Source organism: Mustela nivalis (genome assembly GCF_964662115.1).
Source record: "Mustela nivalis genome assembly, chromosome: 9".
NCBI lineage: Eukaryota > Metazoa > Chordata > Mammalia > Carnivora > Mustelidae > Mustela > Mustela nivalis.
This window is the reverse complement of record NC_139028.1, coordinates 117,585,956-117,600,513: the sequence shown is the minus strand read 5'-3', so window position 1 is coordinate 117,600,513 and position 14,558 is coordinate 117,585,956. Positions and strand designations below refer to the sequence as shown.

The 14,558-nt window shown below is 62.5% G+C and overlaps 1 protein-coding gene across 5 annotated transcripts in view; it reads right to left on the bottom strand.

The window, feature by feature from the left end:
* NADSYN1 (NAD synthetase 1) overlaps positions 1 to 14,558 on the bottom strand; it is a 33,279-nt gene that overhangs the window by 14,608 nt on the left and 4,113 nt on the right. For 3 of the 5 annotated variants that reach the window (XR_014316381.1, XM_082749169.1, XM_082749170.1), the window contains exons 3-10: positions 13,898 to 14,014; positions 11,706 to 11,759; positions 11,233 to 11,322; positions 6,668 to 6,719; positions 3,808 to 3,896; positions 3,574 to 3,691; positions 2,791 to 2,922; positions 56 to 130 (exon numbers count right to left, since the gene is read on the bottom strand). Coding sequence is in view for 4 of the 5 variants with exons in the window: in XM_082749169.1 (XP_082605295.1) it covers positions 56 to 130; positions 2,791 to 2,922; positions 3,574 to 3,691; positions 3,808 to 3,896; positions 6,668 to 6,719; positions 11,233 to 11,322; positions 11,706 to 11,759; positions 13,898 to 14,014 (727 nt within the window). In the remaining variant the exon portion in view is untranslated. Of the gene's footprint in view, positions 1 to 55; positions 131 to 2,790; positions 2,923 to 3,573; positions 3,692 to 3,807; positions 3,897 to 6,667; positions 6,720 to 11,131; positions 11,323 to 11,705; positions 13,031 to 13,344; positions 13,391 to 13,526; positions 14,015 to 14,558 lie in introns of all 5 variants that reach the window. The other 2 variants (XM_082749172.1, XM_082749171.1) reach the window with 2 other exon arrangements.

Below are 14,558 nucleotides of genomic sequence, written 5' to 3'. Positions count from 1 at the left end.
CTCAGGAAGAGTCTCTGGGGCACTGCGGAGCACCCGTGGGCCTCCGTGAACTCACCGCCAGGTTTCGAGATGAAATCTCTGCCCTGTGGCTTCGGACGTCCTCCAAATCCAGCGTGGCGACGACGACCTCCTGGAGAAGGGGTCAGAGAGGAAGCGTGATCCCCGCTCCCCCGCCTCGCGGCAGACGCGGCCGCGCTCACAGCCCGCCACGCGCACACGAGAGTCACACCTTCCAAGGCAGGGATGTTCCCGGGGGCCCAGGGAGAGGGCACAGCCGGTGCTGCGGCTGACGCGACGCCCTTCCCTCTCACTGTGGCCACCAGGGAACTCAGACACGCGGCAGCGGTGCCTCCGTCCCGGCGCAGGGCCACGTCTGCCACGTCTGCCACAGACTGCTGAGATGCTCAGGAGCAAGGGTTCCTTCCCTGCTTCCCACGGGCTGCGCGGAGAGGAGACGGCTGTTGCTGCCGCCGCCCGGCGCCCACGAGAGGCAACCCCAGATCCAAGCCCACACAGAGGACGCCAGGCCAGAGGACGGCAGGTGCTGCCTGTGTGATCGTGGTGACGCGTCCCTGCCCCCAAACCCAGATGAGACAGGAGTGTTAAGAATACAAAAATACACAAAACAGAAAAAAAATAAAATTTCAAAAAACAGCAAAAAAAAAAAAGGTTTTGATTTATTTGTGTCTTTGTGAAAAACACCTCCTTGTCAGAGGGCGTCACTAGAACGTTGTCACTACAGGTGACAGGCAAGTTGGGGCGCGAGAGCCGGTCCTGTGCGCCGCACGACACGGGGGCTGTGGCCCCCACGCTCGAGCGAACGGGCCTGTGGGCAGCTGCTGCCGTCAACAGCGGGCCTGACCCCAGCTGGACACACCCACAGACAGAAATGGAGCACATGTGTCCTTCGGTCTCCCTGTCATTTCCCAAAGTGATGGGCCACCAAAGCCACCGGGCTCTCCACAGGACAAAGCCAAGGGAAGTGTGAGGCCACAGAAAACAGAGAGAGGCCAGATGATGTGAACGTGTTTGTGAGAAGAAGCCTCCACTCCACCTTCCCCAGGACGGGTCAGCGTCCACAGAAACGCCTGAGGGAGGCGTCCAAGGAGCCACCCAGCCCATGAGGTTCGGAAGAGCCCGAGAAGCACGTCCTGGGGAGGGGCAGCAGCTCTGCCGCTCTGTGCGATGGCCCTGGGTGCCACATTTCTTCTGATCATTTTGGTGGTCACGGAGGAAGTGGCAGGACGGCACGGCCTTTGGCCCGAGATGCCCTCTCTCCCTGCACGCTTGGACAGAATCAGAGAATTCCAGCCCGAGAGCCCCCATGGGGAGACAGGAGGCAACGGCCCTCGGGTTCTTGTGCGCTTACGAGTCAGCTGGGCGTGTGCTTAAAACACAGGGTCCCCAGGGTCCACCCGTGAGGGCTGGCTGAGGCCCAGAGCCTGCAGGGACACGCACACCTGGTGTTCCTGGTGCAGGTGACACCCCCCCCCCCCAAGGCCAGTCAGTCCCGGGTCGGGTCCTGCCGTGCGGCTCAGCGTCTCGGCCGCGTCGACCTAGCCAGAAGACAGCCGGGCGCTCCGGCGGGACAGAAGATGGCGCACCGCCTTCTGTAAGAACTTGACCTTTCTGTCAAACCCTCCCGTCTCCACTGTGACCGGTGCAGACACCTGCAGGCCTTGGGGGACAGTGTCACACAGCAAGCGCGGCCCGAGGGTCAGCTGGGGGGCAGGGACCGTCCTGCTGCCGAACTCCCGCCCTGCCCCCGCCAGGAGGCATCGTGGAACTCGCTGGCTCCGCTCTGAAACCCAGAGCGGTTTTATAACCACTGCCCGGCCCACAACCCCAGCAAGGCCGCGGAGGCACCAGACGTCACCTCCCCGATGTGAGCTCCGGCAGGGCTGCGGGAGTTTCTGCGGGAGTGAGCTCGCGCTGCCGCCCCTGCCTCGGAATCAGCGCCTCCCCCGTCCCCACAGGCAGGTGGCTTCCGACTGAAGATGGCAGATGCCGTGGGAGGGCCCGCCGGGAAGCCGGGGCTGACGTTCCGGGCCTGCGGCGGGACCCACACTTGTGTTCGTTTCTGGCAATAATAGCCATTTCCTTTTGTTTGGAATTTAAAAGCAAAAAACCAAAACAAAACCAAGAGGAAACAGTTTTCCACAAGGACTTTCTCTTAGCCGCCTCCACTGCAAAGGACATTCACGTCCAACGTGGCCGGATGGGCTAGCGGGACAGATGGCGCCCAGACCCACGTCCTCTGGAGGAGGGCGAGTGTCCACCAGCTCCGTACAGGCCCCCTTGGCTCGCCCCTCCCTGGTCCCTGACCCAGCCCGGACTGCGGTGACGCCCCTCTGAGTGCACCCAGGGCTCCGTGCAGACGTGCCCGCCCACCGCCCGCCCACCGCCTGCTGCTGAGTCCAGTGAGGCCACACGGCCCCTTGGTGACAGGCCCCCACGGAGGAGCACTGGGGCTCCCAGGACGTGGGGGCACGGAGACGTGGGGGCTGGGCGGCATCGGGCCTACAGCTAGCACAGACACACGCGTGCCTGGCCACGTCGGGAACAGTGAGCGGGTCTCGAGCTCCCTGCCGACTCCCCCGGCTCCAGCGGACGCAGACCCCCCACCAACGACCCCCCTCGCTGCGGGGACCAGGACTGACGCCTGCTTATTCCCGAGGAGGCTCTGGTTCCACACCCTCCCTGGGGCCCGAGGGTCCCCACTCTGCTGTCAGCACAGCCGCCCCCCGCCCCAGTGCGGTCACCCCCAGGGGCAGACACGAGCTTGCTTACCACGTCGTCCAGGGAGAACTGGGACCCCTGTGCGAAAATGCAGCCGTTCATGGCGATCAGGGCGCAGCCGTCGTAGTACAGCCGGTCCCCATCACAGCCCTTCTGGTTGGCCAGCAAGTAGATCCCACCATTCTGGAGAACACACACGGCTGCAGGACCTCACCTCCCTGTGCTCAGCCCTCCCGCCACACCAGCGAGCGCACCCCTGCAGGGAAACCGCACGCACGCTGTGGCCCTTCCAATGCCCGTCGCCACCCCTAGCCCCCAGCCCCCCAGGGCCCTCACGTGACCAGAGGAGGTGGAAGTCCAGGAAGGACAAACTCCTCACAGCAAAGCTGAGACCCCAGGCTGGCTTCGCTGACCCCAAGCCTCTCCCGTGACTGTGCCATGCTGCCCAGTGAGAGAGGCCACCTTGAGGGCACTCCCCGTGCTCTGGCTCAGCGCCAATGAGCCCGCGGCACTCCTGCAGCCAGCACCGCGACCCTCGGGACAGGTCCAGATGCTGGGGAGTGAGCCTGCGGCCGCTGGACACCATGGGCCAGGTGTCCTGCTCCAGGGAGCGGGGACAGCAGCGCCTGCCTCGCCGGTTGCCGGGGTTTAATGAGGGCAGGCGGGTGGGGCCCCAGGAGAGGAGTCCGTGCACAGTTGCTGAGCCCTGGCCATAACCACGGGCACCGGCACCTGCCACACAGGCCTTGTCCACCTGGGCTCCGGGGGCTCAGGCGTGGGGGACGCAGCACCGGCCCACAGTGCGCACACCCGGGCATCGCGGCCTATGCCTACCTTGGCGGTGGCCGTGGTCACCAGATCAACCCTGGTGTGGGCTTTGCGCAGCACGTGGTGGCTGCCCGAGGCATTGGTAAAGATCTCCACGCCGTCCAGGCCCATGTCCACGTGTGGGCTGCGGGCAGAGGCGGTTGACAGGAAGAGACGGGCTGCACACCCACTCCGCCCTCCCCAGCCCCAAGGTCCCCAGGCCACGCCGCCAGGGCTGCCGCACGCGGGGCCGGGCCTGACCTGCGGGGCGTCCAGAGCTCCTCACAGATCTCGCTCCCGATGCAGGTGTCCCGGGTGGCCAGCACCGCGTCTCCAAAGGGCACGGTCTCCTGTAGCCAGAGGACAGGGCCCATGAGACCCCTTGGCCGTGTCCCATCCGGGCTGAGTCCTGACCTCACCACCTTTTCCTCCCCATCCCAGTGTGGAGCACTCCCAGCCCACGCGCCCTGGCACCAGCGGGCATCTCACTGGCTGGGGGCTGTGCTCTGCATGGCCGCGGGGCTCACTGTGTCCCTCTGCACTTGAAGCTTCCGTCAGCACAAACTCCCACAGTCATCCTCGTTATTAAGAATAAAGGGTCTCATTTAGCAAGGGCCACTCTACGCCAGCCGTGGCACCGTGCACCTTTCTGCGTCACCCACGCTTTTGCCGGCCTGACCCGGTGGTCCCACCCCTGTGCCCAGAAGGACCCGAGGCTCATTCAAGAAACCTGAGAAAGATCACCCAGAGCCCAAGGGGCAGGGCCGGATGCCAGCGTGTCTGTCACCAAGAGCCACGTTCACTAACCACACATGGCAGAAGCTCCCCAGGAAGGCGCAGAGTCCCCCCTGGGCTACCGGGTGGGGTGTGGAGGCCCTGAGCCCCCCACATGCTGAGAGGCCATGCCAATGCCACTGCTACATGCTGGCACGGGTCCAGCTTGGCCACCACCCATAATCCCTAAGTTACAGAAGAGGTGTTACTTTGCTCAGCCAAGAAATGATCCCGAGGCCTGGAGCACATCCTAGAACACCTGGCCGAGCTCCCTGATCTGTGCGTGTGTGTGTGTGCGAGACACCCATACTGCCCACGGAAGAGTCACAGTGTAAACCTGGCCCTTCCTTCTCTGATGCCTCCTGCCACGGACGGACAAGGTTACTGTTCACTGTGGCTGTGAGGACAGCCCTCACCCAGGAGCCCCGCTGGCTGCCATGGGACCACCGTGCCCCTGCACGACGGCCACGTGGCAAATGTGAGCACGTGGGCACGGCTGCAATCCACACCCCATCGTGAGAAGGCCAGGGTCAGAGCGACAGGCTGGTGAACCACACAGCTGTAGCCAAAGCCGGGCTCACGGACTATCCCTCCTCCGGGGGCCTGAACGGTCCACGCAGAGCAGGTCCTGGGCAGTCCTCACCCTCTTCCTGGACACATCCCTCGACCTTAACCCACAGTTACTGAAGCCAACTCAGGGAACCACCGTCAAGCAGCTACCCCGCAAAACCCTTCCAGTGGCAGATCCTGGATTTCAGGATACACCAGGATCCCACGAGAATGAAATGGGAGCATCCCACAGTCAGGACTGCAGTAGACACGCCTGTTTCAGACACAGACACCCACGGAGTCTGTTCTGGGTCACAATGACTTTAGAATGTGCTCACTGCCGCAGTTCAGGGTCAGAGGAGTGTCCAGGTCACTTGGGAGGTGACCAGACCTGCCATCACCTCAGCCACGCCCGTCCCCCACTGTCCGTGCAGAAGGTACTGAGCCCAAGTGGGCCCCTGGAAGGGCCTCGCTCCCAAATCAAAGCCCGTGCCAGAGGCGTAGTCTGGCTCCCGGGTGGAGGTAACGTCCATCCGGGGGCCATGGCGGCCGCTGTCCGCTGTCCTCCAGGGACAAGGCAGAGGAAGCCGCTGATGCAAAGAGGCCAACGGGGCGGAGCCTCGTGGGAATTGGGGAGGGGCCCTGCTCTGGCTCAAGCCCGTGCCTGAGACCCCGATGAATCCCGGCCAAGCCGTCCGCTGGAGGGAGTCCGTGCATGGCCGTGAGCCACCTGGAGTGTAGCCATCGGGGGACAGAGAACTCCGTGTCACAAGCTGACCTGTGCCTGTTGGAGCGCTGCCCCCACCACCACTTCAGAACCTGACCCTGTCTGGAGCGGGGCCTTGGAGGACGTGGTTAAGGTAACATGAGGTCACCGGGGTGGCCCTGATCCAGGGTGACCAGGGTCCTCAAGGAAGAAGGAATCAAGACACAGACACGCACGAGGGATGACGCCGTGAGGACCCAGGGAGAGCACGGCCGTCCGCACACAAGGAGAGGCCTCGGGGGACCCGCCCTGCCCGCCCCTGCCTCCTGCGCATCGGCCTCCAGGGCCGAGAGGCAAGCATCTGTCATTCAGCACCGCCCCCTCGGTCTGGGAGCTGTCCTAGGGCAGCCGGAGCCCAGGGATACCCCGGCAAGCGGAACGGGCCGGCAGGCAGAGCCCCGAGAAGGCGGGGCCCCCGCAGGACCCTGTGTCCCAACTTCCGACCACCTGTGCGAAGCGGACAGAGCAGGGTTCCAGCCGTGACCCCAGCGGCTTCCCGTGGGAAGAGGGTGGACGCAGCCCCCGGATCAGACCGGACGATCCCAGCTCGGAAGGCCAGGCCAGCCACGTCCAAAAGACACGACAGATGCCAGATGCCGGGTCGTCACACACTGAGCAGGCAGCCTCGGAAAGTCTTCCTTGAGTTTTGCAATTAGAACCCTCCTTCCCCAACCCCAAAGTTGGCTGCTTGGGTGGTCCCTTGACCCAGGCAGCAGCCCCAGCAAGAAGGAGCCCACTGAGGTGGGGTGGGGACCCCTGCCCCAGCTCCCCTGGCACCCCGGCTCCCCTGGTGCCCTGGCGGGTGAGCTGGAGGAGAGGGGGAGGCCCGAACGGGCAGAGCAGCACTGACGTGGGAGAAAGGAGGCGCCCCGCACCCCCGGGGCTCCAGCCTCCCTGCTCGTACAGGAATCTCTCCCCGTGTTTGGCTTTGTTCCTCCCCCCGTCCGGGCGGGTGAGGGTCCTGCCCCACGCGGCGCGCGTTAGCCCAGAACAGGGCCATCTGGCTGGAGAATGAGATCCAGTCACACTCACCTGCTGCGTCACGTCCTGTATCATCCGGGGCAGAGAATACTCCTCTGTCTGCCTGCGGAGGGAAGCACCACAGACCTGAGGACCAGCATCTCAGAAAGCAAGAGGACAGCATCCCAGCGTGAACAAACACCGGCCGCGAGCTTCGAACCCATGGCTTGGCGGAGGGCGGTCAGCTGCGCACGCGCCTTAACCGTCCCCGTCGGGGGAAGGGAAGCACGTAGGGCGAACACAGGAAAGTCCGGTGCCTTCTCCTCGCGGACACCACGGTGCCCCGGGGGCTCCGACCGACTTGGCTTCCCCACGCCTTGCGGTCCAGCGCTCCTGAGACACATGTCACAGCCGTCTCTGCAGAGCCGTCGCGCTTCCCCCAGGAGAAACGCAGCCGGGCGTCCCGATGGGTCTCTGAGCCCAGAACAGCACACGGCATCAGCCAACACGACCGCGAACCCGCCGTCACCGAGAAGACCGGACGGTCTCCCAGCGGGACGAGACGGACAGTCTAACACAGAACTTGGGTGACAGGCCTCCCCAAGGGCTACGCGGAGAGCTGGAATGTAAAATCTAGTTCACAAATCCAACCCCAAATGGGCTGTTACAAGACGCACCACAAAGACCCGGAGTTACGTAGATTTCTTCTTTCTGAGAATTCACGAGAACCCGGGATGACGGCAGCAGCTTTTACTTAAGTCGATCATAAAGCTGGGAAATGGGAGGGTGCTGCCTTCTGTCCTGCGCTAAGGATGGGGCACGCGACCCTGCTGACCTCCGAGACACCCTGCCGTCCCACAGCGAGCGCTCTACCCACTGCGGGCAAGTCTGCTGATGGCGATGTCACTGCGTCAAAACGCTCATTAAAGGGACGAGTCCCCCCACCCCACAGTTCCCCTCCTTCCCCGCCATCCCCACCAGGACCCACTGAGGACGAGACCAAAGATAACTACCAGGAGACGGTATGTGGTCACCGCTGCGCTCAGTCTCTGCTCCAAGGCCAGCGATCACCTTGTACCTGGCCGGTGAAACTCGCCGGGCTTCACCCAGAGCAGACATCATGAGTACGGGCCCTGCACTGTAGCCCGTCATCCGGACCTTGGCTCAGGCAGGCCCGACCTCCTCCCACCGACCCCACACCTGACCCCTCTGCACAGCCTATGCCCTTCTCTGGCTGGACACCCTTCCCTGCCAGCCAACACCCTCTGGAGAAACCTAGCTGCGGACTCCTGCCAAGAAACCCGTCTTGGCGCCATGAGCCTTCTCTGCCCGGAACAGCTACAGAGCCCCAGTGACGCCTGCCTCACTGCCCTTAAATCTGGGGGCACAACCAAGAACATAACGAAAACGAGTCGATTCTCAAATTCTCTGCAGTCAAGAACTGGATCATTTTTTCTCATTTTCCCAGGCCTGAAGCGGTCACGCGGTCATCACTATGGTAGGGACACAGGGACGTGCCCCACCATCGAGGCCATTTTGGCGCGGCGCCCGTGGGTAAAAACTTTTGTCGTTTCAACGGTGCCGACGGGACAGCGGCGACTCTAGCTCAGCGTCAGCCGCGACCCCGCCACGGGCGTCACCACGCGCGCGCCCGTCTGGAGGAGCCGCCACGAGACCCACACGTCCACATGACGGGGACGTGCGACACCCGACTCCCAGGAAATCCAGAGACAACACGCCCCAGGAACAGATCTCAGAGAAGAGATGGTCCGACGGTGGGAGACAGGAGAGCCTGTGCGCGATGAAAAGGGTCTGAAAAACTGGGACCTGCACAGATCTGAAGAACAGAGTCTCCGGCCGGGCACAGCACAGAGGACGGGGTTAGAGGAATGAGGCCCCAAGAGAAAACACAGGTACGTGGCGGAGAGAGGACTGAAGACCCGGACTCGTGGCGCCCGACAGCGAACACAACAGAACGAAAGCATCCGAGAGCGGAGACAGAAAATATTCCCCAGATCACAGCCCCGACAGCAGGGGCCCCGGGGGCTCAGCGGGTGAAGCGTCTGCTTCGGCTCAAGTCATGGTCTCAGGGCCCTGGGATCGAGTCCCGCATGGGGCTCCCTGCTCAGTGGGGAGCCTGCTTGTCCCCTGCCCGTCCCCAGCTCGTGCTCTGTCGCTCTCTCTCAAATAAACAAATAAATTTAAAAAAAAATTAAAGTCCCGACGGTCATGTCAACCCTGCCGGGTGCACACGGGGCGGGCAGGAGGAGCCCGTCAGCTGGAAGCTCTGCCCGCGCGGCCCGGCCCTGCCGACAGCTGTGCGCCCTGACGGCCGCCGGCCGGTGCACCTGCTCCCGGCCTCGACGTGCCTCACGCGGTCCCCGCTGTCCCCAGCCTGCGGCTCCCTGTAGGCGTCCTGCCTCATCCCCGCGAGGTGCCCACAGGTTCACAGCACGGGGCGGGGGGGGGCAGGTGCTGCCCCCCCCCACAAGGCCATGTGCAACTGTTCTGCAAAGTCGCCCTTGGTCTGGCGCCCTCGCCGGGACCTGGTGCGTCCCAACGGTGCCGCCGGCTCACACCGGCCGCAGCTCTCACACTCTGGCATTGGCTCGCCCGTTCCTCGCTGTCAAATTTCACCATCGTTCTTTGTACCTTTAGTTGCCCGTTTGAGTTTCTCGGATTGAGAACTTTTTCTGTTTTCTATTGATTCAGGAGTCCCTTATACACCCTGAGCAGCAACCTTTGGGCATTCGGCAAACACTGCTGGGTCCCCTTCACCTGCCAGCGCCCTTCTCAGAGCTAAGGAGACCAGGAGGACAGGGACAGGCCACACTGACGCCGGCCGCTCGCTGCACGCAGCGCGTCACACACCGACTCGCGTCAGCCCCACAACCACAGCCCTGCGGGGTCACCGCCATGGTGGGCCCCAAGGTGCACAGAGGTCAGGTCGCTTTCCTGGCCCCAAGGGGCCCGGCCGGGTGGCAGAGACGGGGTACGACCTCCCACCGCCAGAGACGCCTGCTCTGTAAGAGCCGCAAACAAGCCCTCCGTGCGGCTCGTGCTTGACCTAAGCAAGCACGAGAAACGAGAAAGCGCTCTCAGAAGATGGCCACGTGCGGACTCCAGCAGAGATGGAGGGTCGGGGGATGGAATCTTCTGGAGTGTGAAAAAGCAGAGCTAAGACCACCAGAGAAGATGGCCCAGGAAATCGGATCCCCAATCAAGAGACGTTCCAGAAACAGAGCCCAGAACAGAAACTCGCCCAGAAAGGACGACCTTTCCGGAAGCCAAGGGTCACAGGGCCACAGAGGGCCTCACACAAGGGCCCAAAGACCCACACCAAGGCCTGTAGAACAAAATGTTAAAAGAGCAAAGGTAACGAGAAGCTTCTCCCCCAGCCCTGGAGAGAAGAAAACTCGGAGTAGCGGCAGGCTCCTCCCCGGTGAGGGCACAAGCCAAAGGCAATCCTTCAAGGGACACAACTAAAACCATGCAAAAAAGTTCTGTTGAACCTAGGGTTGTTTTTTAAATTCTGCAAAACTACTCATCACACATAAGAGCCCCATAAAGACATGTGCAGGCAGGCAAGGTAGCAGAACCCCCTCAGTGATCCTGCTTAGAAAGTAGCTATTGGAATTTACCATAGGAAGTGGACTTGGTCTTCCCAGCACTGAGCTGGCCCTAAAGGTGTCATGCTAATGGTGTCAGTGGGAAAGGCCCGCTGGTTGCCGGGGCCAACCCAGGAGTTGGAGCTTTCGGACCCACCTCCGGGACTGGGGAGGCACCACTGGCTGGGGGTGGAGTTCAGTGGCCAAAGGCCAATGATTCCATCAGTCACGCTTTCACGAAGCCTCCAGAACACCGTGGAGAACAAGGTTCGGGGAGCTCTCGGGTTGGCAACCGCATGGAGATCTGGGGAGAGCGGAACACCCCAGCTCCGGCCCCGTGCACCTCTCCCACCTGGCTGTCCTGATCACATCCTATTAGAGCAAACTGTGGTCCAGAAGTCAACCTCAGAAGGGGTCGTGGGAACCTCTGAACCTACTAGAAGCCATGTGCCTGCAAAGGAGCAACTCCTCAGAGACAGTGACGCGTGGGTCAGTCCAGGACAGGGAGAAGTCCCCCAGAGCTGTGCAAGGGGTTGCATGCCAAAACCACACCACTTCCTATATAAGACTATGGAGCATTCGAAGATACGTCACTGGAAGCTCGACCTGCAGCAGCAGCAGGGCCCAGCAGGCACACTGGGCGGGTCTCTCAGCCCGCGGGTGACCGTGCCCCTCAGGGCACACCTGGCAAAGTCAGGACACATCCGAGGCTGTCACAAAAGAACTGCCTGTAGGGGATGCCAGGGGTGCTGCCGGGCCGTGCGCTGTGCAGGGGATAGCCCGAAGCCTCTGGCCGAGACCCCTAGACACCAGATGCTCGAGGGGCCACAGTCGATGAGCTTCTGTCCTAAACCAGCCACTCTGTAACCAGCAGCCTCAAGAGTGTTGTGCGGGAAACGGCAGGAACGTGCCCCGGGTTCTCACGCACCTCCCCCAGGATGCGGACTGTGGCTCCGCCCAGGGAAGACAGGACACAAGCATCCAGAGTGGCCACGACCCGCGCGTCCTGCTCGGGGCAGCGGGACTCACCGGCTCCGGGACCACGGGGTGAACCAGCGCAGCTCCCGGTAGTTACCCTCATTGGCCAAGGCCATTTTGGGTCTGATGAGCAGGATCTTCCTGCGGGCAGGAGAACAGGACGGCGCCTGAGATGAACGTCTGGCAGCCAGGGGCGGCCCATGGGTTTGCCCTCCCCTGACAAGGGACGATGACCGAGTCGGCAAGACCCAGCAGGTGTGCTGTGTGGGCAGCTGAAGTCCGGTGTCTGCCGGGGAAACAGGCACACCGCCCTCCCTCAACAACTCCCAGCCAGCGGCCTCACCCACGGTCTCTCCTCATACCCGAAGGGTCTACGGCAGGCAGAGACCAGAAGCAGTGACATTAAGGACCCGGCGTTTCTGGAAGCTGCCGCCCAGAACACGGCTCCCATGGTTCCAGGGACCACCCGGTTCCCGGGGGCATGGCCAGGGCAGCAGAGCCTGGGGGAGGCGGCCGTCACTTACCCATTGAGAAATATCACCCTGCAGTTGTAGCGGACATTTTTGTGCATGACAGGCCTGCGGAGAGAGAGGACACACGCGTGTCTGTGAATAGCAAAACCCCATGTCCATTTCCGTGCGAAGCGTCCTCGGGCCTGGGAGGGAAGCACGAGGCTCCGTGGCAGCTTCCGCAGGGGGCTCCTGCCCTGGCGGGGGCTCCAAAGAGGAGAGACTCTTCTAACGGAGCAGTCATTCCGTCTCCGACTCTCCCTCTCTCCTGGAACATTCTCAGACCTTCCACGGCTGCCCCCCCACCTGCACACAGCCCTGTCACCGTGTCACCTCTCCGTCCCCTACTGGCCTCAGGCACCAGCCCCTATGCCTTCCCGGTTCTCCTTCAGCACACCTCCTGACCTGCGGCCTGTGCCCCTTCTAGGAGGCGGGCCCTCTCGGGGCCGGGGGTGCTGAGACACGTGTCCCCCACTCTGCCTGGACCCGTCCCACAGACAGTGCACTTCCCGTCCCCCCCCACGCCGGACCGTGTCCTCCCCGTCCGCAGGAAGCCATGGGCTCTGCTAGGGCAGAGCTGGGCAGGCATCAAGGGCGTCAGAATATAATCATTGTTTTGTTCAGAAGCTTATAGGCCCAGATACATGCTGGATCTGGAAAAAAATATCTTTATAAATATGATTGTTAGCATTTTAAGAGTAAAAAGTAGAAAAATAAAAAAAGGATTATAGGCGCCTGGGTGGCTGAGTCCGTTGAGTGGCTGGCACTCGATTTCGGCTTGGCTCATGACCTCAGGCCCCCCATTTACTCCCTGCTTCTCCCCACTCCCTCTGCCCCTCCCTCTCTCTCTCTCAAATAAAGAAATAAATCTTTAAAAAAATAGGATTATAGATTCCAAGCCCCCAGAAGAAAGCGGAGTACAGGAGAGCCACCAAACACAAGGGCAAACCAGAGGGAGACAACACGGCCAGAACAGGACCGAGCCCCTGTGCGGCCTGAATCAGGACACGCAGGAACGTCCAGGTCCTAATTTCTGGAGCCTGGGACCTGACCACCTGACGTAGCGAGGGGGCTTTGCAGACGCGATGACTAAGCTACAGACCCTGAGATGGGGAGACGACCCCGGATGCCGGGGGCCGCGCAATCAAGTCACCAGGTCCTTACAGGAAGGAGGAGGGGCTCAGAGCAGGAGCTGTGAGCGAGGAAGCAGAGTCGCAGGGGACCGCTACGTACCCGCGCCGTACACACCTGCGTCCCTGGACCCCGCCCCCTACGTACCCGCGCCTGTACACACCTGCGTCCCTGGACCCCGCCCCCTACGTACCCGCGCCTGTACACACCTGCGTCCCTGGACCCCGCCCCCTACGTACCCGCGCCTGTACACCTGCGTCCCTGGACCCCGCCCCCTACGTACCCGCGCCGTACACACCTGCGTCCCTGGACCCCGCCCCCTACGTACCCGCGCCTGTACACCTGCGTCCCTGGACCCCGCCCCCTACGTACCCGCGCCGTATACACCTGCGTCCCCGGACCCTGCCCCCTACGTACCCGCGCCTGTACACACCTGCGTCCCCGGACCCCGCCCCCTACGTACCCCCGCCATATACACCTGCGTCCCTGGACCCCGCCCCCTACGTACCCGCGCCGTATACACCTGCGTCCCCGGACCCCGCCCCCTACGTACCCGCGCCTGTACACACCTGCGTCCCTGGACCCCGCCCCCTATGTACCCCCGCCGTATACACCTGCGTCCCTGGACCCCGCCCCCTACGTACCCGCGCCTGTACACACCTGCGTCCCTGGACCCCGCCCCCTACGTACCCGCGGCGTATACACCTGCACCTGTGGAACCATGGGGTCCGCGCACTGATGTGGAGTGACGTGGCATCATCTCAGAACTTACCGTCAAGTAAAGAAAGTGCCACGCGTGTCCGCGTGCGGCAGGGAGAACGCTGGGCTCCCACTGCGCTCCCTGTGCTCCCACACGCCCGGGAGCTTCTGGGGGAACCTGCAAAACCGCTTTCTGGAGCTGCCTCCGAGGGGGACTTAGGGGTCTAGAGGCCGGGGAGGGAACAAAACCCACTTTTCAGCAGAAGGCCTTTTGTATCTGGAACGGGCTGGCTCCACACCCCTCCCGCAGGAGAGCTCGCACCTGAACCGTTCTTCTTTTCTGAGTCTGCCTTCCCGACGCTCGCGGTGGCACTTACATTCCCACGTCGCAGATGATATCCCGAGTGACCGGAGATTCCAGAAGGGCAGCCAGGACTTGGAGCGAATGCAAGAGGGTGTCCGACTCGTAATAATGATCCCAACACCCGTAGCCACTGCAGAGGAAGGGAGCAGGCGGGTGAGCCCCGGAGATGCCCCAGGGGAGGCGAGGAGGGGGGCAGGGGAGCCCGGGAGACACTGGGGGGCAACAGGGGCCAACGGGCCATCGGGGTCAGACGTGCGGAAGTGCAGCCCAAGACTGCGCTCTCTAACCCGAGCTAGGATCACTGCTGCAACAGAAGATGTGTTTCCCCGGAAATGAAGAAACCTGTGGCCCCCGGCTCTTCCTTCTAGCTTTAAATTACAGTGAGAAATTCTCGCTTGTGTCAACATGTCCACCGATGGGTTTGTTTTTTTTTTAGCCGTAAACATAGCCAAAATCACATGGATCTACAGAGCCGGACCCACAGGAACACGCTCCTCAGGCAAGGGGCATCGTTAACCTTCCGTGATCACTCACAGAGCGACTCGTAGCTCCGGCTGGGGGTCCCGCTGGTAGCAGGCCAGACGGCGTCCCCCAGAAGCCTGCATCCCCCTCCTACCCTCCAGAGCCCATGAACATGACCGCACTTGGGGAAGGGTCTCTACAGAGGTCACTAA